Genomic DNA, 23356 nt, shown 5'->3' on the forward strand with positions numbered 1-23356 from the left:
TACTCAGGAGACTGAGGCAGGAGAATCGCTTGAACCCAGGAGGCGGAGGTTGTGGTGAGCCAAGATCCTGCCATTGCACTCCAGCCTGGGCAACAAGAGTGAAACTCCGTCTCAAAAACAAACAACAAAAAAATGTAGTAATTGGAGGTCCTTCAAAATTAAGGTGAGGACACACAAATACGCAACACAGTTCTGCCCCTACTCCCTCGTTGTTAGAAATGTATTAATTTCATGACATGCACATTCAAGTTAAGCTATTTTCTAAATGAAGTAATGTGATAAATGAAGGCTCGTAATATTTGAAAGGGCACCATGTAAACCTGGTCAATCAGGTGTTATTAATTCTCCTGAGCTTCAGTTTTAATATGTTTTCTATAACAGTGTACATTAGTGACGGCCACTTCCTAGCTTTACACGCTTGAAGTCAATTTCCCCTCATGTTTCCTATTTGACTCACCACACTACAGCTACCCCTGGTACTCTATGCATAATACAGAGCCCCTTCAGTTTCCTGCTGCCTTATTTGACCTTCACTCTCCCCTAAATAACTACTGTCAAAGGTGACAGTTAACGATCCTGTAGGATTCAAAGATGATGACTCATTTTAACTCAGAAAATAAACTGATCAAATTGCTGAACTTAAGCAACTCACCTCCCTTTTTCTCAATCTGCCAATATTTGTCACAAGTCCAATTTTCTTCCTTTCCCTTATGACTCCTTGGGCCCTGGGAGTGAGATGAGGAAATTAAGAGCCTCTTTAAATATCCTCATACTCTTGCAACGCAAACATATGTGGACTTGGGTGCAAGAGATCATTTAGAGAGATGACATCAATAGTGCAAGTACACTCATGTGGTCTAGGGGCTTATCACTGATTGGGAACTCTTCTACCCAAGACATGGAAGGCAGGCTAAAGGCCCACATACATTCTCTGCTGAGGCCACTGTCCACAACAGGAAAATTGCCACTACTGTCCAAACCAGCACCTCTTGTGAATTTGCAAGCAAAACAAAACAAAAACATGACCTGGCCTCATATTAGGGTCTGCAAGGTTAACCATCCCATCATTGCATCTAATTCAAAACCTACCCTGGTAGAATTCAAAACACCTGTTATGTAGAATGATGTCTTGCCTTTGACTCAGAAATGTATAATACAAATAGGCTATGTAATAAACAAGTCACCTGCATAACGTTTGAAATCAAAGGGCAAAGAAAATGTTGCTTTATTTAACAAAATGTATGCCAACTCCAATATCTATATACAAACATGTTTCAAAACCAGAGCAGCAGACACACAAACTGTTAACACAGGAATTACAATAATGCTTCTAACATGTTACACAATGTTTTGTTTCTGCTCATATAGACATTTACAGATTTAAAAATTATTCCAAAGGCCGAGCAGCATCACATCTTCAATTTCTGGGATGGATTATATAACATGTCCTAAAGAAATTGGGATGGAGCTTGAGAGACAATATATGGTGTTCAGTGTAGTTCAACAGACAGCAGGTGGCCCTTAATGATGGCTTACAAGATGTTCCGGACTGGGGATAAAAAAAACTGAATATAATATAGTCTATTAGCGTATACTTTGAGTAAGGTTTTTTGTTGTTGTTTTTTTAACTTTTACTCTATTTGTCTATATCCTAAATATAACAATCTCTCACTTTTGGGTCCCCCAAAGTAAGAAAACCTACTTTAAAAATAAGTTTAAAATGATTTTATTGGTAGTATTAACAAAATGTAGTGATTGGAGGTCCTTCAAAGTTAAGAACACACGCAAATACTCAACACAGGTCTGCCCTTACTCCCTTGTTAGAAATGTTTATTTCATAACATGTACCTACAGGTTAAGCTATTTTCTAAAGCTCTTTATTTAGGGAGGACAGCTACTTTTTGCTTTCCCATTTTTGACTTCCAGAAACCCTTTTAATTCCTTAAAAGGTATTCTAGTTCTGAAAATCCTAAAAAGCTTTGCTACATATTCTACTCACGCAATTAAGCTCTGTCAAAGTATGCAAGTTGTGTTTTTAGCTAATGCCTGAAAAACAGTTGATGCTGCAAAGTGCAAATACTTCATGTTGACAGTTAACACTCTGACCTGATTCAAGGCCAATTCTCAGTCCAGCTTTTCAGGAAAAAGCACTGTGTGGTGAGGAATAGGAGAGAAAAAAAAGTAGGAAAAAAAAAAACCCCAAAAAATCACAGCCTTTTCTTCCTCACTCCTCTCCTCTCCGTATCTCGGGAGCTACTTTTCATGCCACAGGAGTACAATATATAACATGGATAAAACTTCGAATGCTCTCCTTTACGTAGTGAAATGGTACTAAAGATCTACTTCCTAAAAAGCACCAAATAAAAATGCACAGGGACTAAATGCAATAATAAAATGATCCACAGGGGTTTCCACTCACTTGTTCATATAAACCAGACCCCATCATTCCTGTGCTTTCATTTTCTGAAAGTGAGATTAGACCCTTATAAAAATGTACTTCCAAAATAAATTTCTAGAATATAAAAACGTTCTACATTTTTCCAGCCCATGTATTGTTATAAAATAGGAAATCAGAAAACTAGCTACTGCAATTTTCATATGGTAAAAAATATTTTTATGTGTACACACACACATATATAAAAATGCAAGTTTTAAATTTCAATAAAAAATAACTAATTGACTTGATCATGTATTGAATTATACAAAAGAAATGTTGATCACCTGTAATGAGAACAAACTGCAAAGGATTGAAATTCCATCTACTGGAATCTAAGACTTTCCCATGTGAAAAAAAAAAAAAAAATCAAAGTCTCCAATCGACTACCCAATAAGAAATCATTGGTGTCTTTTTCAGGTGTGACAACCCTTCATTCACTGCACCCCACAAATCGCCTAAGGCAGTTAATAGCCCCTGGAAGGAGGGAAATGCAAGTTGGGGCTGCCTCACGGTTGTGCCATCTGTGGTCTACCTGAAGGTCAGTGCCCAGCTGCACAGGAAAGTGAAGACTAGAATCATGTCTTAAGCTTTTACCAAGCCATCTATCTGCCCAAGAGGCTGTGCTTGTGCAGGGGGCGGGCCTTTTCTAAAGAACACAAATGTGTTGTGTAGACAAGTGACAGTCCTGACATCTGTTGGTAGAGAACGGAGTGGAAGCAGTGTTCCCGGAGTTGCTTCCCTGAGACAGCTGAGCAGCAGGGTAAGCATGAATGTGGTTAAGACAAATTAGAAACAGAGCATTACTATCAATGAAAAATAGGGATCATGTTCCTGTAACTTTAGCAAAAACAGTGGGAGGTCTCCATTTTGTTAATTCCTGCCATTTTCTAGTAATTTCATGAGGGAAAACCTTAAGGGGTCTCAAAGGCACAGAAGGGAAGAAACAGTGGGCAAGGAAGTTGTGCTAGTCCACAGGAGGCCCTGTTCAGAAGAAATGACAAAGGGAGGAGAGTGTCCATGAATCAAAGGGATCAAGAAGCGAGAACAGACAGCATCCACCCACGGTCTCTGGATGAATCCCAAATGAAAACTAAAAGGCATATGAAACCCCTTTCACAACTTTATAAGCCTACCTTGAACTCTGTTTGCAAGTTTTAGCTATGTTATAAGCCTGTTCCCTAGCATTTTAAATTGGTCACTTATGTTTCTGGGAATGGTAAGGGCAAAGAGAAAACAGTTTTAGGTATTTTCCTTTTGTAATCTTTTTTTGTCTTTGCAAAAAGGTACGTTCCCTTCCCATATGTCATAAAGCAATGTATTTTAAAGAAAGCAAAAGCTAAACATTTGAAAATGTTATCTAACACTTGCAGTGAAAGGAGTAAATCCAGGCAAGCAGTTGAAAACATTATTTAAAATGGCCAATAAAAGCAAAACTCTTTGTGCTATACAGAACACTCGGGAGTATTACAAAACCAGGGAGGGAGTAAAAGAATGGCCATTTCTCTATAACCAAATTGAAGCCAGTAAAGTAGAAAATACAATTTCCATTGTGCACCAAATACTCAGAGCACAAGTTAAAGCAAAAACAAAATGGATGTGCACACCAAAACAAAGGTTTTTCTGTAGCATTTATATGAAGAAAATGTGTAAAACATTCTCAATCTGCCCCTCTGAATGGATTATTAAACATCTGTGTGTGTATGTACTTAGAAAATGGGGTGCTAAACAAAGAAAAGTCTCAGATCCCACTGAAAATCTGTTCAGTTTCACAGGCTCTCCAGAAAAATGTGTATGTACCAATTTGTGTGTACAATTTCAGAGCCTTCAAATACATTCTGGGGTCCAATCACATATTTCAGGTTCAGACTCCTGGCTCCCAATATTCCTACAGTTCTGAACAATTAGCAGTCCTCTCATTTCTACAGTCTGTATTTCTTCTACTGAATCTTGGTGGAGGGACTCCAAACCAGAATAAACTAAAAAATAACTTGCTTTAAAGAGTAACTGTTTACTTATTTGCCCTTGGAGGAAAGAACATCCCAATCTCTAGTTGCTTCTATCAAATGCCGTTGGCCATGACTCATCCACTCTTCCTGGTCTTCATACAGCCGCCCACAAAACCAGCACTTAAATACACACTGTGCAGAATCATCAGGCAAGGAATCCACTACCTGGTAGTTGTTTTTATGAACTTTTTTGAGTTTCATTTTCAACATCATTTGCCTTTTAATTTGACTGGCTTCTTCTGCATTCTGGTAGGTCAGGCGTACATGATGCCGTCTGATGCCTAGCTGACACCTAGTCCTCTCTGATAAAACAACTTTGAGGACATTGCCTTTGTATTTATTTATTACCTTCATCACATTGGTCACTTCTGGTGAGTCCACATCAGGGTGGTTTAACACAATGACTGGCTGGTTCCGACGGGGACACTTAATCAACTGATCTGGCTTAGCTGCTATCAGTCGAAGTTGCCTTGCAACCTGAAAAATTGAAGGATCCTTGAGACAGTGGCTGGGTTCAGCCTGAATTTTGTTTTTCTTCTTGGATAAATGTACTTGTTTGGTTTTATTTCTACTTATAGAAAGACTTCTGGAAAGCAGTCTCCCTTGCTTACTTAATTCACTGCTTCCTTGCTGTCCATGCAAGAGGCCAGTTTTTTTATGGATGGTGCTACAGACTGCACTCTCTTTTCTCAGTTTAGGGCGCAGAGGTGTCTCAATATTTTGGGACATATCTATTGGCCCGCTTTCACTTCTTAAAGGCTCTGAGTCTGCCTGTTTCACAGGGCAAAATGGAACTGGTTTTATTAACTGTGTTTCACTGCAAGGTATGCTGACAGGTGCTTCACATGTAGCCTCTATGATGTGGGCATCCTCAGAGGAATTAAGAACCCTCAACACAGCCCCTTTGGGGATTAACACTGGTGTGGCAACATGAGCCTTCCTGGCCACTCTGCTTTTGGTTTTCCTATTACTGCCATCTGCAAAGTGTGGATATATTTGTTGATGAGTAAGCTGTCCATTACCAGTAACACCACCATCATCCGGAGGTTTCTGAGGAGTACCTGTGGGATGGCCAGGGCCAGTGACTGACACGTTGATTTCTTGAATACCTTCAGAGGTAGCTTTTGAAGTTCCCTTTGATGCCTGTCCTACAGAGCGACGATGTGCACTATTTGAAGCCAAAGATGAAGGCTTGCCACAGGACTCAATTAACTGAGCTATTTTTCTGCGCAACAGTTCAATTGACTTTATTTTAGACGTTGAGCTATTCCACTTAATGCCCTCGGGGACATTTTCAGATCCAGAGCTCAGAGAAAATACTGATGAGATGACTGGGCCATCATTAGTGTTGTTAGTCCTTTCAGAATTCTTTAATTCCAAAGGCTTATCCCCAGGCTGTTGAGATCTATCTTCTCCAGTTATGTTTATATGTAAATACTCACTCTTATGTTGAGAGGAAATCTGGCCTACAGTTGAAACTGCCTTGTGTTCCTCTGTCTGGTTATCTTCCTGCTTTCTATTAGAGGAAACCATTTTTACAGGAATACTGATTTTACTTGTAGATTCCAAGTCATTTTCACTTATAGGCAATAAGCCCTTTTGTCCAGAGAAGGAAAAGGTTGCAGGTGATGCAGCAAAAGGGAGTAACTGCTGTGAGTTACTGTGTAAATTTCGTCCATTTTCAGCAAAACAAACAGCAGCTTTATATGGAAAAGGGTTTGATGCAGCTCCAAGACTACGTAAAACACTGTTTTTAAATACAGATGCTAGAGAATGACCTTTTAAGGCAACGGAAGGAAAAGCAGTTCTATGTGGATACAAATTATTTTTTTTCTGAAAATCCTCAATTGTTTCCGAATTAATGAAGGATTTTCCATTGTTGTGCACACTAGAACTTGGCATAATAAAATCGTAAGACCTTACCCATTTCACATTTTTAAGCTGTTTCTGAACTGAAGGTTGGAAACTATCAATGCCTACGAGTTTTCCAACATTCCTGTCAACTGTCAGTGACTTTGTTTTTTCTGCAGAAAGTATTTTTTCTTGTTCATTTGAACTCTTCTCATTCACCATACGTTCAGAATCACCTCCATTACCCCTTCCAGCTTCAAGGCAATTATTTTCTTCCAGCGGAAACAGTTTCAGAACAAGCTGCTGTGTACCATTGACAACCTTCACGTCTATCAACTGGGCTAAACAGTTTGCAGGAACAACTAGTTCTGCTGGTGCAACAACTGTCAATGGCATACCTGGCTGAACAGGTTCTTTAGCAGGGGATAACACTTCTACTTCAACATTTTTGTTCTCAAATAGGTTGACTTCATTTGGCTCAGACAGGGTCATTTTATTTGGAATACAAACTACATCTTTTTGGTATTCCTTTGGTTCAGGTAACAACATGATATTGTGCATTTTGTCTTTATTTGCATGGAGAGAGAAACCTGACAGTTGATCTGACCACTTATTTTGAAATGCAGTCCGTGGACTGGAAGCTTTTAGAAGCTCTGGGTTTTGTTTTGAAGTTCCGGTTCTTTTTGGCTCCAGCTTGGCAACAGCTTTGACTGGCCGTTTCGCACCTGCCCTTTCATGTACTCTCTTTGTGTGTTTGACAATATAATCATTTCTAATAGCACCATAGTCACAATACTCACACTGATAAGGAAATATGCCTGTGTGTTTCACCAAATGCCTCTGAAACTCTCCTTTTGTATACGAAATGTAGCTGCAGTGAGAACAAATGAATTTAATCTCCTCGTGTTGAAGGGTGTGCTTTTTGTACTGCAACGGGTCCTTTGTGGAAAATCGACATTTATCACAATAGTATTTGCCTGGCTTAAAGTTCCTTACCTTAAATTTGTTACTGACAGGACTTGAGAAGTTTTCAGTTTTATTTCCAACATGAGTAGCACTGGGATTATTGCTCACAAAATGAAAATTGGGAGGAGCTGCACCGAGGCTGCACTGGAAGCAGACATATATACCGTCCTTCCCTGTACCCTTCTGCAAATCTTGAAGAGAGATCTTGTGAACACTTTTGCACTTTGCACATGTAGCAATGGTCATCATGGCAGCCTCTGCCTCTGAGCCTTGATACAAAAGGGTTTGTGCTTCTTGTCTATCTGGGCGAGGTGTTCCATTAGCATCAGGCTGTTTGGGTGACATGGTCAAGGAATTATGTCCACCCTTCAAGTGTGTAGTGTATAGCTGCTGTCCAATATCCTTCATCTTATCTGCATTTCTAAAAACAGCCAACTAAAATTCAGAAAGTTTTCACATGATAAAATCCTTAGGAGATATCCTTCTATACAGTTTGTGATGGGTAGGGGAGCAGCTACTTCTTGGGTGCATACTTAATTATCTTTTTTTATACACTGTCACAGTAGGTGCATGATCCCAAAATATGACTGCTTTCAGCTCTCTGACATTCCAGGTAACACTAAAGGAAAACAAAATTATAAAGCATGATTAATATAAGAGTTTGGCTAAGCTATTAACAAACTTATCTATATTTTAATGACCTTGGACATTTTATGGTAAATCTCAACATACGATTTTAGACACATGTTATAACAAGAACACAACACAGTTGGCAAGTAAGCCTAAATTGAAACCATTTTCAAACTCAGCCCCCTATAAATTACCATTTTAGCCAAATCATCAATGAACACAGGTATACCAGGAGCAAGCACATCACAGCAGCCATTCAGGACAGCCTTTGATCAGTGAAAGTCATTTTCAAGTGTCAGCACATCTTTCATAGGTATAATTTCATATTAGCTTCACAAAAATGTCATACAGGACACTGTCAGTTCAGTTTTTGAACAAGTTAGTTATCAAGTGGTTCACATTTGTTTCAACATTATAGATTACCAGCTTGAATACCAACTCTCTCACTCACACACTTAATTTGCTTTCATGAGTGGTAAGAAGCCCATAATACTGACAATGATAGCAAGCCTGCTGCAACATCTTATTGGGAATCTACTATGTGCTGGGCATTATTCAAAAGTGCTGTAAGGCAGTGAATGAAAGCAAATCAGTCCCTATCCTGGTGATACATACACTGCAGAGGGGGAAACAGATTACATATTTGCCAATTGTGGTAAGATACTTGAGAAAAGAAATACCATAAAGCAAGGCCAACAGGACAAGGAAGGTCACGGTGATGAGGTTGCAGGGCTGGGTGTGGAGGTGAGGACAGTCAGAAAAGGCCTCATGCTAAGTTCATGTCTGAGCAGAGACCTGGGGGCAACCACAGTAAGCAGTGGCTGGTGGAAAAGGGGTGTTTCCAGCAGAGAAAAGGCAAAGATCTGGGGGAAGTGGACCTGCTGCTCGTGAGGAACAGCAAGGGGAATGGGGAACAGAAGACATGTTCCAGGAAAGACAATAACCCAGTATTGTACGGACATGGCAGGGGAGAGGCTGGGGCAGAAAGGAGATCACGGATGGCCTGGCCTGGGACACAAGAGGTGACAAATGTTTTCTAGAGCACGTAAGCACTCCAATATACACAGAGTGACCTTTTTTTTTTTTTTTTGAGACAGTGTTTTGCTCTTGTTGCCCAGGCTGGAGTGCAATGGTGCAATCTTGGCTCACCGCAACCTCCGCCTGCAAGGTTCAAGCAATTCTCCTGCCTCAGCTTCCCGAGTAGCTGGGATTATAGGCTTGTGCCACTACGCCCAGCTAATTTTGTATTTTTAGTATAGACAGGGTTTCTCCATGCTGGCCAGGCTGGTCTTGAACCCCTGACCTCAGGTGATCCGCCTGCCTCAGCCTCCCAAAGTGCTGGGATTACAGGCACTGGCCAGAGTGACTCCTTTATACAATCTTTTTAAAGACACTTATTTTCCCAGAATATGCCGAACTAGGAGCGTAACAAAATCCGTTCTAGTTTGGAATCTGCTAAAAGCCTTTCTTTCATGACTTAAGATAATCACTTAGATCTTCTGAACCTCAGTTTTTCATCTGGCAACTAGACTTAGGAACAATTATCCAATCCCTCCCAGAGCCACTATGATGATTAGAATGCTAGAATATAAGAACGCTAGAGTGTTTCGAGTCCTTCTCCCAGTGTCAAGAGGCAAGAGGGACTCAGTCAGTGTTTGTTCAATGACAATGATGGGTAGCAACACAGGTAGCTTCCTTCTGGCACAGTGCTAACAGGTCAAGAGCCATATAAAGGTAGTCTGAAAGACCGACGTGGGGGAGTGAAAATGCCCCTCCATAGGGCTCAAGAGATACAACAGTAATGCACTCAGATCTGGTGTAAAACCTGCCCTTTGGAAAGCACCAAAATAACATAACATATCTGATGATAAGCTGTATTTTCTTTGGCAGTGTTGTCTTTTCCTACTCTACTTTTGCCAAAGACAGTCACCTTCTTCAAAAGCAGTTTCCAGCATGAAATCAGGCCCTCAATCAGACTTGCCCTATCTTAAGTATGCATACAACACTTAAGACATCAAGCAGATGGAGACCTGCAGGGTTGCAGTGGGGGGTTGGAGAAACATCTATCCCCTCAATGTGGAAACACACATACCTGTGTAAGGGGATCATGATTTTGGACAGGACACATGAATGCCTCAAGCTGGCAAACAATACATGGCCAAAGATAAGGCCTTTCACATTACACTGCATTTCTGGTAGAGACAACACCACTTTCAGGAGTCTTTATGAGAAGCTGGCACACACTTTAATTTCCAAATTTGCAGAGGCTTTAGTGAAGGAAGACGAAGTAACTCCCAGGATTTCTGCTGCTCATCAAGCGACCTCAAGCAGGAACTCACCTGCATCTCTTATTCATCTATTAAAAACAGGCCCATGACTTCTATGCCCAGTCTGACACTGCTGATCTTCAAAATCACATACTTTATCATCTAAAGAATGCTACTATCATCAACATAGTCATGTCAGCATTGGTATCCAGGTAAAACAGAAAAGCTGCAGCAGCAGCCAGAACCCAAGAAAACCAAAGCCTAAGGAATGAAGAGGCTTAAGACTGGTGATAAGGGGGATCTGATCCAGCAGTTCTCAACCTGGAAAAGCCTCAGAATCAGAGCAAAAATGGACAATTTCCCAGGCTTCATCTAAAAGTGAGTGAATCTAAGTCTCAGGAGAGAAGGAAGGAAAAGAGATTTTTGTGGCTTGTAAAGGCACCCTAGGTAATCCTGATGAAAAGCCAGCATTCCAAATTACTGGTTGAAGCTTCTGAGAATATTTAAATCCTTAAAACATCTTCTGCAATTGACCATGCAGCTGATAGTTTAATATTGCCATAAACAAAAAACCATTTCCCTCTACAGGCAGCCAATTTTATTTTCACATAGTTCTCATTACCAACAATTTACCCTTAAATGAAAGAGAAATCAGCTTTCCTATAAATTTCCTTGTTCTGCCTTGACTCTGAAGCAACAAAAATAAACTTAATTCCTCTTGACCAACCAGTTACCAATCTGCACATCCCTCATCCTCACTTCTCAATTCTGTTCAAAAGATTTGCATACAAGTTGGTATCTATGTTTATGCTTTGACCTACCAGTCTCATAATACTAGTGTGAGTGTGAGAAAGAAACTTGCCTGCCACAATTTGCTTACCAACTATTTCAACATAACACCCTCTATATTAGCCCTAAGAAATTCTCAACTAAGTCATGTGACAAGATTCCTCTATTTGAACAATTATCCAAACCAGGATTCCACTGGCTCATTTTCAGTGTTTCAGCCTCTTGCTCAGCCCCCAGGAGTCTTCAAAAATCACAGAAGGCACTTTGCCATTTTTCTCTCTACGTCCCTTCAAAAGTTGGGGGTGGGGAGGTATCATTGATTCTAAAACTGAATACTTGAAAATCTGAGACAGACTGGGCAGTAAGATCATGTCCATCAGCAAGGAATGGAGAGCATCCCAGCCAAGGAAAGTCCCCAGAGAATACACCAAGCCAACCAGAATGCATGAGGAAGGCAGAGTCCTCTTGGAGAGGCCTCTGCAAAACTTTCTCAGCAGTTATTTTGAATTAAGAATCCATAGGAGCAAGTGCCAATATGAAGCATGCAGCCACGATTATTAGCAAATGCAGTGCGATGGGGAAGGCAGGACATCTGAGCCGTAACTGGAATATGTCACCTGTTTGAAAGTATCTTCTTGGCTTCTAAACTATGCTCAAAAGAATGCAATGTTACTACATTGCCACATCCCTCTGTGCAAGTGAAAAAGATGTGAGATTTCTTCATAACAAGTAGATGGGAGTTCTCTTTCGCCTTTGTAACCTGTGTGTCTAGTGACAGGGGAAAATGCGTCTAAGATGTAATACTCTAAGACAAAGATAAATGGACAGAGCCGCATGAAGAATGAAGATGGCTCCGATGTTGGTATTTATACAGGGACGCTCCTGAGGGACAGCAAGCCTATCTATATAAAAGGCTCTCAGCCCATCCCTTCCACACAACGTACTCCATGGTTCACATCCAAGTACACACACCTGTGAAGCTGAGTCATCTTGGCAAGTTATGGCCCTGGGGGTGGATGACCAACGAGTACAAAAGACCCTGGAGACAAAGCTGTGCATGGGTATGCTGGAACTGAAAGGGTACTCAATAAATCACTATTATAAACAGCAGGGTCAGTGTTTGCCTACCCTGAAAACTCTCAACATCTGTTACAAAAGCCTCTGCATTTGACATCTTAAGACTTTCAGATGGCTTAGGAAAGCACTCAAAAACAGAAAATAGTATCATTAATTTTATGGCACAATAAATAAGATGCCCATTTATTTGCCTGTTTTCAAAAAATTATTTAGCAACATACAGTGAGTTTTCTAATGTAGAATGATATACAGCATGAGCCAAAGATGACTGCCACGCACCAAAGGCGAGTGGCACAGTGTGTCACAGAGGTGCTCTCTGGACTGAGTCTTATCTTTCTTCAAAGGAAAGACCTGAAAATAGCCCTGAATGCATTCACTGTTGGTGGGTTTTCTTTTGATTTTGAGCTCACTTGCCCTGTTTTCTTAAAAACTTCTTATGGAGACATAAAAACAAAGTATCGAGTTTGGAAGAATCCAGATCAGTAACATTGTGGACTATAAAAAAACATAAAAGACTGTGTAAGTTCCTATTAAAAATGAAGTATTTGACTTCTAAATATTGGAAACATCTAATGCTCAATAGAATTAGAAGAGAAATAAGTTGTAACACAGTGTTTAAAGCTAGAGATTCAGGAATCAGATTATAAGGTTTAAAATCCCAGCTCTATCACTTTCTAGATATATGACCTGGGTATGCAAACTGTTTTGATTCCTCACCTGTAAAATGAGACAGAAACAGTACATACCTACCCCACAGAGCTACTGGGAGGATTAAATTACTGACATATCATAAGCTGTTAAAAATATTATTTTCCATTTTTAATTTAAAAAAATACCAATCACATAGTCAGAGGGGCTAAAATACAATTTTCTTAGCTGCCTAATTAACTGCTCTACTCAGAACATGCCCTGAATCTCACTTTATATTTTAATCTTATTTGTCTGGTTATACAGCCCAAAAGATAATTTACCTCTGTGGCAAAACCAGCCACCTAGCTTCAGTGCAAAGGGGCTAACAGCCATTTATAATCACCATAGAAAAGATGCTCCAACTACAAGAGTACTCACTACAATATAGGTTTATATATAAACTAGTTACTAAACTACCTTTTCCTCACCCACTTCTCTCAAAGTTCAGCCAAACTGTGAAATATCCCTGTAGCAAATGAATGTGTTTCTGTGATAAGTGTTAATGTGAAAAGGTGGCCAGTTATATCGCATACATGCTACATGGACCACCACATACATTTACTGTTCATGAGATGCCCAGCAAGCTCAGTGTTAGCTGACTGTGCCTGCATCGTTTTCGGATGGAGAAGCAGACTTAAGCAGCTCTTTTCAGGAATTCTGACCCCAGAGTCCTCCTTTGAATGTAGCCTCTACCATACTCATTGCTGGGGCAGGGTATAGCTGCTGTACCTATGAAGATCACAATGGAATGGGTGGAAAGGTTTACGGTTCCATCTCTGATCCTATCCCTTATTTGCAGGGTCCTTCGGCAAATAATTTTTCTCTGTGCATTGACAAGCAAGGAATAATGCTTTACCATCAGCAAACTTAAAGGGCGATCAGGAGATGCAAACTAGATATGTATGCAAAGCATTAAGCCCAATGGCATAACCACTTACAAATTGTATCTATATTCCTTCTGTCTCTTTCACCATAGCAAAGGCTTGTCTAGCTTTCCCAGTAACCAAAATTTTAAAACAATTCTACCCCAAAGTGCCCAGTAAACACTTAAAATTAATCAGGAAAAAAAATTTCAAAATTAGACATCAACTGCCAACATTTCCCCAGTAGGATGATATTGAGGAAGAAACTGTTGCCTCAGAAAGAGCTTTTTCAGACCACTAATATGAATCAGAAGCAAAGTGCTGAGTGAACAGATTTAAAAGGGGGAAAAAATCCATTAAGTGTCATAACCTTTTTGTCAAACTACCTTGCAATGAGATGACTGAATTGCAAATTGATTGCCATCTTGATGATGAAAAATACTTCCAAATGCTGCTGACAAATGTACCATCCTTGGGATCCTAGATTTCCATCTGAAACCAAGTGTACTGCTTGGGCAGCAGAATGGACCAAGAAGGCTGCAGGAGACAGCCCGATTCCTCTGCTTTCCAGGTGAAAGCAGCTGAGTGTAACACAGTAGAGAATAACAACCTTGGGACATCAAGAACAAGGTTCAAAACCTAGGTGTCTGGTTTACTAGCACATGATTTCAAACTTGTTAACCTATCTGAGCCTGAATGTTCTCACTCATAAACTGAGAATATTTCTCATTTATACAGTTGATGTGAGGATAAATGAGAAAAGGGTGTATGCAAGTGGGAGATAACTTTATGCTTGGCAAAGAGTAGATGTTTCGTTAAGAAATCAGTCAGTATATTTTTTTAAGATGCCCTCACAGGTAGAAGAATTCAATAATGTCCAGAGAAGCAGATACTGCTTAGCTTAACAAATGAATCTGATGAGGCAAAAGTCTATATCAACATGAGTTCATTAGTCGGCAGGAAGTGAGGGTCTTCTCCCCACCCTGTCTACAGGGAATATTCTAGAGATTGACTTGACACTGCTGTGCACATCAACTAAGTCTATATGAGAAAACAAAGGAAATGATACTATAGGCTTTTTCTTAACATTTTAAGAAAAAAATCTTTCTAAAAAAGAATACAGCCAGTATTAGAGTGCGTAATGTTTAAAACTTCAACTTTGTATGTGAAAAAAAAATGTGAAAGAGCAAATGTGCTCTTGTAAGCATTAAAAATACATATGGTAAAAATAAGGTAGTATTACAAGGAATATTACAAAATTTTATGTCATGAAGCACACCAAATGACTCCAGGTCTCTAAAGGTGCTAAAAATGAGACGTGTTTATTTCAAAAAAGAAATCAAAAAGGGATTTCCTTTTTGCCTTAAAAATGTGCAGAAAAAAATGGATTCAGAGTTTAATAAAACAGTATAATCAAGCACAGAAAAAAATATCTTCCATTAAACCAGTAGTTCTTAACCCTCACTGCATTAGGGCAATTGGCCTGTCATGTGCCCGGGATATTAAACTTATTTTTTAGAGGAGGTCCCTGGGACAACTGATCACCCCACTGCACACCAGAATTACTTGGAAGCTTCAAAAATGATGTCCCCCACCACCCCCAAGACTCCACTGTAATTGGGGAAGAGGTGGGGATACTGGGATTTTTAAAAGCTTCCCAGGTAATTCTCACATGCAGCTATGCAGCCAAGGCTGCAAACCACCTGGCATTACAGGTGCACGTGCACTTGGGAATGGCAAGAATAATATCGACATCCTTGTACAAGATTTTATATTCTTGTGGGTGCCTGGAGGTGGGGTGAGGCCACCACCCCGGGGCTGTAATGGGACAAGCAGACTCAGGGTTCCACCCTTGCGTAGCCCTGTGACCTTGGAAACACCAATGATGCTCTCTGTAAAGTGTATAATGAGGTATCTACTTTGCAGATTCTTAGAAATTTGGATGTTCCTGGCACAGTGCCTGGCATAGTGTGAGTACAATGAGCACTGCCCAGGACTGTTTTATCCCCACACCTGCTGTGGGCTGCCGTTTTTAAGGAGTCTAACAGAAGATGGAGAGAAGTAAATGGGTATGATAAGTAGAGTAGTGAATGTTCTATCAATGATCTGATTAGAGTACTCTCCCAGTGGCTGGCTGCTTGTCAATCCCGGAGCACCTTGGCCCTTGGCCCAAGTCAGATGGAAAGACTGCCTGCATAAGCAGGTTCCTATGTTACCTCGAAACTTCTCAAAGCCAGCCTTCAAATTATCTGCTTCTTCCCTGATAACACGTCTGCTGAAGTTATATGGCTTTTTGAAGATCAGAGTTGGTGAACAGCAGCAAGTGTGTCCAGTCTTACATTCTTTGTTTTCTGCTACCCTGCTGTGTGAAGCTGTGAAATGAAGCCATAGACAGTATCTGCTGCCACTTCAGCACTGTTCTTACTTCCTGCCTGGAGCCTTGGAGTTGCAGATACAAGTAAAAAATGTGGCAAGTCCCATGGGCTCTTCCTTCTCTTTCAGGCCTTCTCTTCTCAGGCGTGGAGTGCCATGAGTTTCACAACCTCAGGCCCTGGTGTAGGCTTCTACATCAGAACCCTGGGGGTCAGCAAGGCTGCACAAAGAGGCCTGCAACAGAAGCCAAACACTTGGGTTTAAGTCCTGGACAGGCATAGCCTTGGTTTCTCAGAGAGTGCTGAAGATAAGGGGAATGAGCCCCAGAAGTGGTTCTCAAGCAGGGGTGTATGGCAAAGTCACCCACGGAACTTAAAAAGGATTCCCAGGACTCACATGCAACCTAGCAAATCAGGTTATCATTTCCTGGGGTGGGGCTCAGGCATATGGTTGAAAATTCTCCCTAGTTGATTTTGATGCCTCCCCACCCTCACCCCATGATGACAATGTTTAGACTGGCTGATCTGTAGCTGCTTTCACTCCAAGGATGAATCCTGGAAATTGCAGTTAGCTGGGTTTGCATAACAAAGAAAAAGGAGTAGACAACAGGCGGTTTGAGAACAATCAAAATTGGGAAACCCCTCCCTGGTAAGGATCTTATTTATCATGATCAATAGCAAAGGGTTTGGCCAAGGCAGGCACTCAGTAAGGTTCGTATTGGTTGAAAGAATGAGTGAACTAATGAAAGAGCAGCCTTCACAGAGACAAAAATAAAATGTTCTTTGTTCTTCCTTTTGCACAAAAACTGGCCCCGATCCCCTTACTTAAAGGCAAATAAATCTCTAGAGATCTCAATGGATTTTTTAAAATTGCCATTTTGCATTTTTAAAATCTTCAGATTGGGCATAGTACATCAGAAAGGAGTTCCAATAAACAAAGTAATGCCATCCTTTGTCTGCTCTTTTCAAATTGCATTTGCAATGAATGTTATCAGCATAACAAAACTGTCTACATACAAAAGTGTTATTTTTCAAGGCTAAATGTGATCCAAGATGAAAGTAATTTTTAAGAATTGCATCCTAGGTTAAAGATATCAGTATTACACAATTTTAAAAAAGAACTATTTGTATCCTACTCAAAGAGACAACAGTATATAACATTGGTTTCTAAAACAATATTTCCTGAACCCTTGGATGTGTACTGACATCACAGGCTGGGCTGAACTCTGCTCTATGTGACTCGAGAGAGAGAAAGAGATGCATTACCATCTTCAGTCTCTGCTCTACTGTAGAAGAGTACTGCAAGCTTCTGGAGACCCAGTTTGCCTTAACTCTTGGTGATTTCAAGTCTAAACTTAGGATGGTTTAAGGATTCTAACACAACATTAGATTTTAGCTACGTAGATATCTACTTTTAAATAGGACATAATGTTCAGTAGTTCATTTTTTTTTTAATGTTACGTTGACAAATCGTTCATTATTCCAATTTTTAAAGTCAGAGGTATTTTAACGGGATACATTAGACAACTTACAAAGACTTAAGTGTTTTCTCCCGTTCGCTCTTTTGGCTTTTCCTTTCTGGTTGAGAAACTTTCATTCTTTTGAACCCTGAAATTTCTTGGCTTTATAGAGCCCCTAACCCCAAAGACACCAAGATAAGACGGGCACGCCGGGATGGGGAGGTCCCACAATGACATCAGCATTTGGAACAATTCAAACCTTCACTGTATCTTCTCACTCAACCTCCTAAGTCCTCACCCCCCCGCAAAAGATGCGCAGAATCTCGATGGACGAGCCCACCCCTGAGACCCTCTCAAGGAAAGACAATGCCAGGCTGGTTTTGGAGTTTATTGTCGGCACGCTCCCCCGATGGCAAGCAGCATCCGAGGCGAGCGCGCCTAAGCCTGGGCGCTCAGAGGACGAGGCCAGGTGCAGCGGGCTCATCGTCGTCTCCCAGAAGGGCCCGCTCGCCGCGAGGGAAGGCCGGGATTCTTCCAACCGAAGAAAACCAAAACCGTCAATGCTCAGCTCGGAGGCCCGCAGGAGGCTTTAAAAATGGCCTCCTGACGACACTTCCTGCTTGGCGCGGACGGTAGGAGCCCTCGGAGGAGGCATCCTTCATAACGCTGGGGGCGGGGAGCGCAGGCTGGGCCAGCGGCACCACACGAACTGCCCCGCGGGATGCCGCCACCCCGCCCCGGTCGCCCTAGTGCGTCGGGTGAGTCCGCGGGGTCGAGGCGCACAAAGGCGAGCTGGGGGCGCCGGGCCGGACCCCGACCCCAGGCCGGGCCCGCGTCCCTGCTCAACACGCGCCAAGCCGCGGCCCAGGCCCCCACCCCAGCCAGTGCCCCACGCCCACCAGCCAGAGCCCGCGTTTGGCCTTCCCGGTGCGGCTCGCCACGACGCCAGCTCGCAGCGTGGGCACGCGGGGCCGTGGCCGCGCGACCCGCCCCGGCCCGACCCCGTCAGGCCCCCGCCCCGCGCGGCCCCACGACCCGGCCGCAGCCGGCGCTTCGGTCACGTACACGCGGATCCAGGGGCCCTTGCCCTCCCGCTCAGCTACTTACCCAGCAGGCCGGATTCGGGTGCCAGGTCCCGGCAAAGGGGCGTCTACACCGCCGGCCGCAGACCTCCGGCGCCGCGCCCGCTGTAGGTCCCTACCCGGGGGGCGGAGCCCGCGCAAGCCCCGCGCGTGCGCAGTGTGAAGCGGCGGCCCGGCTCCAGCGAGGCCGGCGCCTGAGGTCTCTAAGGCTGCGCCCGCCCCCGCCGGGCTTCTAAGCTGTCCAGAGCGGGAAGCTTCAGACCCGGCTCAGCCCCACTTCTGGGCTTACAGCTTGACCCAACACGTTCGCAGGGTAGCGAGCGAGGTCCACACTTAGCCATGCTGCAGGCTCAGAGCCTCCTCTGCAAAAGAAGGATTCGGCTTCGGTCCTGGCCCAGTCCGCCATCCCGGGGCGCCTGCCTGGTACCGGGTCCCGCCCGGGGCGGCCTTGGCGCCTGCCCCCAGGGAACCTGCAGCCTTGCAGCGGGTGAGTGAAAGCGAGAGAAAAGGAGCTCAGGTCCTCAGCCTCCAAACTCATCCTTCTTGGAGAGCTTCAGTGAAAGAGATGGCCTTGAAGTCCTGGGTACAAATCCTGACTCTCCCGACTCCTTTACGTCTTAGCTACTGGACCATGGAGAGAAAGTCCCCTGACCTCTCTCAGTGTCTTCATTTCTGAAGATGAGGAAGGTCGGATGTGAGGCGCAAAGCCTCCTCTAGCAGTTGGGCGTTGTGAGGGTCAGAGGGGACAATGACTGGGAGTCTGGAGACGGTGTGAGCTCATTTAATGCCAGAGTTTCTTTCCTGCCTCGTGGACTTAAGTGCTATTTTGGGCAAACCAAATGCCCTCTAGATACACCTGCATCTACGATCTGGAAGGAAGACATATTTAGAATAGAGCCGCTAAGAGGAAAGAGGACCATATTGCCAGGTCCCGCATAATCAGTGACTCCCCACAAAGTGAAACTGCTCTCCAGCAGGGGCTGGTTGAGGCACGGGAGCAGCGTCACTGGGAAGTACAGTTTCTTCGGGATGAACAGCTAAAGTTTATTTCAAAGCTCTGGAAGCGGGCGGGGGGGGGGGGGGGCGGCAAGGCTGGTTTTCATCACCTTCCTGTTGGCGGCCAGAGGTCGGCGTGCACGGACAGCAGCCAGTATGCTGCACAGAGGAGATGTGGGGCTGGGCAGTAGTACCCCACGGAGAAGCGGAGTTGAGGAAGACAGGCTCAGCCACAAGTCCAGCCGCTGGCCAAAACCTTCGCCACTGAAATATCAGGAGCCGAGCAGAAGAAATAGCAGCCCAGAGAGCAAATCCTTCTTCCTGCCTTAGGCTGCAGTGCTCCTAACCCCGGTCCTGATCAGGGAGCTGCTAGGCTCCTGGTTTTCTATCTCCTAGGGCTCAGAGAAGCTAAGGGACCTCTTCTCAGAAAAACACATTTATGTGCAGATAGCTCCTATCAGAGGCAATATGCCAGAGAGTTCAAAGTATCCCTCAAGAGTAGGGTCAAGTTGGGAAGGGCATTGGGAATCCAAACTAGCAGCCACTGCCTGAAAATCTCTAGTGGCAAAAAGAGCCACATCAGGAAAAACTATTAATTCTAAGTACTGGAGAATTTGAGGTCTAAACATTAGAGAAAATGTTCCTAAACTGTAGCCCAAATTGTTGCCTCTCCTTATAACTTCTACTCATGGCATCACAGTTCTGCCCTCTTAAGTCACACAGAATTGATGCAAGGTACCTACGGGTCTCCTGGGAGTTTCTCTCAAGTTAGAACTGGTTATGAATCCCCGTTCGGGCACACAGAAGTTATGAGCCTGTCCGAACCTCAGTTTCTCATGTAAAATTCAGTGTACAATAGGTCCTTCCTCCCAAGGGGGTTGTCAACATTAAACAAGAGAAAGCAAGTCAGGACTTACCACAGTCCCTGGCAGATAGAAGTGAGTGTTAACTTACTCTTCAGTAGCCCAGATTCAGGGAGATGAAATGCTTTGTGGAGAGTCTGGAAATGGGATGTTTACAGCCTGAAAAAGGGTCAAGGAAAGACAGAAACTACTTCAGCAGAAACCTTTAAGGTTGATGTCCCCAAAAGTCTTCTGATGCTTGCAAATGTGAATCGTCACACATTCCCTACACTTATGTCTGCCCTTCATTGTCTTCTTCCCCACCCCCAGCTTAGTTTGCCTAAATTCCATGGATCACTTCTGTCACGAGTTGAATTGTTTCCCAGAAAAATACGTTGAAGCGCTAATATCCCCCACCCCCAACTTACAGATGTGACCTTATTTGGAAACAGGGTCTTTACAGATGTAAGACAAGGTCATTAGGGTGAGCCCTTATCCAATGTGAATGGTGTCCTTATAAGAAGAGACACAGAGAGGAAAATGCCATGGGAAGACACGGAGACACACAGGGAGAAGAAGCCATGGACAGAGGCAGAGATTGGAGTATACAGCCACAAGCCAATGGTTGTCGGAAGATGGAAGAGGCAGGAAGGCCTCCTCTAGAGGATTCAGAGGGAGCAAGGCCCTGCGGACATCTTGATTTCAGACTTCTAAGCTGACAGAACTGTGAGACAATACATGTTTGTTTGGTACAGCCACCCTAAGAAACCAATGCACCCTCCTAGTTATGACTACCTAATGTAGGAGAGAAGAGGGAAGACGTGAACCAGTCACTGAGTATAAGATTTGGGAGCCAACATTCATTCATTCACTCATTCATTAAACAAAACATGTATTTGGTCAGGCGCGGTAGCTCATGCCTGTAATCCCAGCACTTTGGGAGGCCAAGGCGGGTGGATCACCTGAGATCAGGAGTTCAAGACCAGCCTGGCCAACAAGGTGAAACCCCGCCTCTACTAAAAATACAAAAATTAACTGAGCGTGGTGGCAGGTGCCTATAATCCCAGCTACTCGGGAGGCTGTGGCAGGAGAATTGCTTGAACCCAGGAGATGGAGGTCGTAGTAAGCCAAGAACGAGCCACTGCATTCCAGCCTGGGCAACAGAGCAAGACTCTGTATCCAAAACAAAACAAAACAAAAACTATGTATTGAATGCTCTTTCAGTGCAGGCACAGGCTAGTGCTCAGGCTAGAGGAATGAGGAACAGGGTAAGGCTCAGCCCTCAGGGAACATGCATTTCCGGACCACAAGCCTTACAGATGAAATGACCAGGACTTGGGAGATGAGCTGTAAGCCATGAGTAGGAAAGCTGCCACAAGAAGACAGAGAATGGGGGAGAGGGGAGCATGTACAAAGGCCCTGAGGTGGGTGCTTTTGAGGAAGAAAAGGAAAGGCAGTGTGGATTTAGATAATTCTAGGCGCCTACAAAGCGTGATCTTAGAGAGCCCTTCATCGAATTCTGCCAGTGGGGAGCTTGGGGCTCAGAGGAAGGCCTCCGCGAGCTTTCCATGATCATCCTTTCTCTTGCTCTGAACTTCCCTCCATGCTTCATTACCCAGTTTTATATTCTCTCTGGCCTCTAGCACTCCCGAATATTATATGACTTGACAAAAACAGCACTGTCCGTTGGAAACGAGCCAGGTCTCTAACACCCAGGTCGGAGCACAGACACGTCAATCTCAGACCCTTCAAGGCTTTATGAATGGACAGGAGATCCCAGAAAGTCGCTTTTTCTTTCTTTTAAAACATTTCAGAAGTTTCTAGTAACTTCCTTGAGCTACTAGAAAGGAGGTTTGCACATCTGTAAAGGAAGGATAAAGGCCCCCCAAGCTCCGATAAGACAGCCCCGGTTCTCAAGCTTACCTCGCCTCACAGTCCTGGGGTGCAGGAGGTTGAAGATGTAGAGTCCGAATCCCTAACTCATTTGCCATCCTTCCAGCTGTGTGGCCTTGGCCAAGTTACTGCCAGTCTCTGAGATGTCTTCTCAACTGCAAAACAGGAGTAACTGGAGCAACCTTTCGTGGAGGAGGGTGTCAGGCGCTAGGGCGTGGCTAAGGCGGGGACCACGTCCCAGCCACCCTTTCCCGCCCTGCGGCACAGGCCCCATCCTTCAGCTCTCCCCGCCGCGCACACTCAGCTCGGCCTCCGCGGCTGCCGCGGAAGCGCGCAGTGAGGCTGGAGGGGCCACGAGCGGCGCGCTGGGCATGCGCGCCCGTTAGAGCCTCGAGAGGCGCCGGGCCGCGCTGCGCTGCGCTGCAGTACCGCCCGCGGCCTGCAGCGTCGCTGCGCGCCCGGCTGGCTCAGCTCCCGGTGTAGAGCTCTACCCCGGCGCCGGCAGGCGGTGGAGCCCGGCGCTCACCTGGGCACCCTGGCTCCTATCCGCCCTGTGCTTCCGAGAATCGGGAATGTAATGTTTTGTTTTTACATTCCAATTTGCTCCCTCCCCAGGCTGGCGTGGAATCCGAGGGTTCCTGATGACTGCAGCTCCTCGCCCCTCCCACTGTGTTCCCGCCGCTTCTGGGCTGAAAGCGCCACCAGGACCGTGGCGCGTGGGCTTTGTTCGTCATTAAATCCTTGGGACATAGCAGGAGCATGGTGCCTGGCACAGAACAGGCTTGGCTCCCACGGCCCATCCAGGCGGAGCCGTCAGCGTCCCTTGCCTAGACCAGAGCTCTGGAAAGCGGAGAGGGGGACAGGGGCCGGTCCCCAGATCGGTTCCGGAGGACATAGATCAGAACTGGAGAGGGCGCATTTAGAAACTAACTGCAACCTGACAAAACTGCAGCGTCGTAGCTCCGGGTCAGCAACAGGAATTCGGGTTGGGTGGAGTCGAACTCAGGGAGTGGTCACTTGTGCGCAGAACTGCGCAGACTCGAGTATGTTTGGAAAGGATAGGCCTGGGGGCAAGACTTAGTCCTTCACCACAGGTAGATCTAGGCGGCCGCGAGGTTCTCCTGGCTCATTTGTC

At 44.2% G+C, this 23356-nt stretch overlaps 1 protein-coding gene across 8 annotated transcripts; it reads right to left on the bottom strand.

Annotated features, from left to right (window-relative positions):
- Positions 1–1194: 1194 nt before the first annotated feature.
- ZNF518B (zinc finger protein 518B) lies at positions 1195–22523 on the bottom strand. Of its 8 annotated transcripts, XR_012434664.1 has the most exons (5): positions 22252–22523; positions 20404–20508; positions 18516–19750; positions 15793–16183; positions 1195–7879 (listed from the first exon to the last, which is right to left on the bottom strand). XR_012434664.1 is itself a non-coding variant. In XM_065544785.1 (4 exons), the coding sequence occupies exon 4, from the start codon at positions 7666–7668 to the stop codon at positions 4450–4452; it is 3219 nt and encodes a 1072-aa protein (XP_065400857.1). In that variant the 5' UTR covers positions 7669–7879; positions 15793–16183; positions 20441–20508; positions 22252–22523; the 3' UTR covers positions 1195–4449. The 8 variants fall into 8 exon arrangements, 6 of the variants coding, with proteins under 6 accessions (XP_065400857.1, XP_015305653.1, XP_005554540.1 ...); XR_012434663.1 differs by lacking the exon at positions 15793–16183; XM_065544785.1 differs by lacking the exon at positions 18516–19750 and having other exon boundaries at positions 20441–20508.
- Between the last annotated feature and the right edge of the window lie 833 nt (positions 22524–23356).

The sequence above is a fragment of the Macaca fascicularis genome, chromosome 5, assembly GCF_037993035.2.
Source record: "Macaca fascicularis isolate 582-1 chromosome 5, T2T-MFA8v1.1".
Classification (NCBI taxonomy): Eukaryota; Metazoa; Chordata; class Mammalia; order Primates; family Cercopithecidae; genus Macaca; species Macaca fascicularis.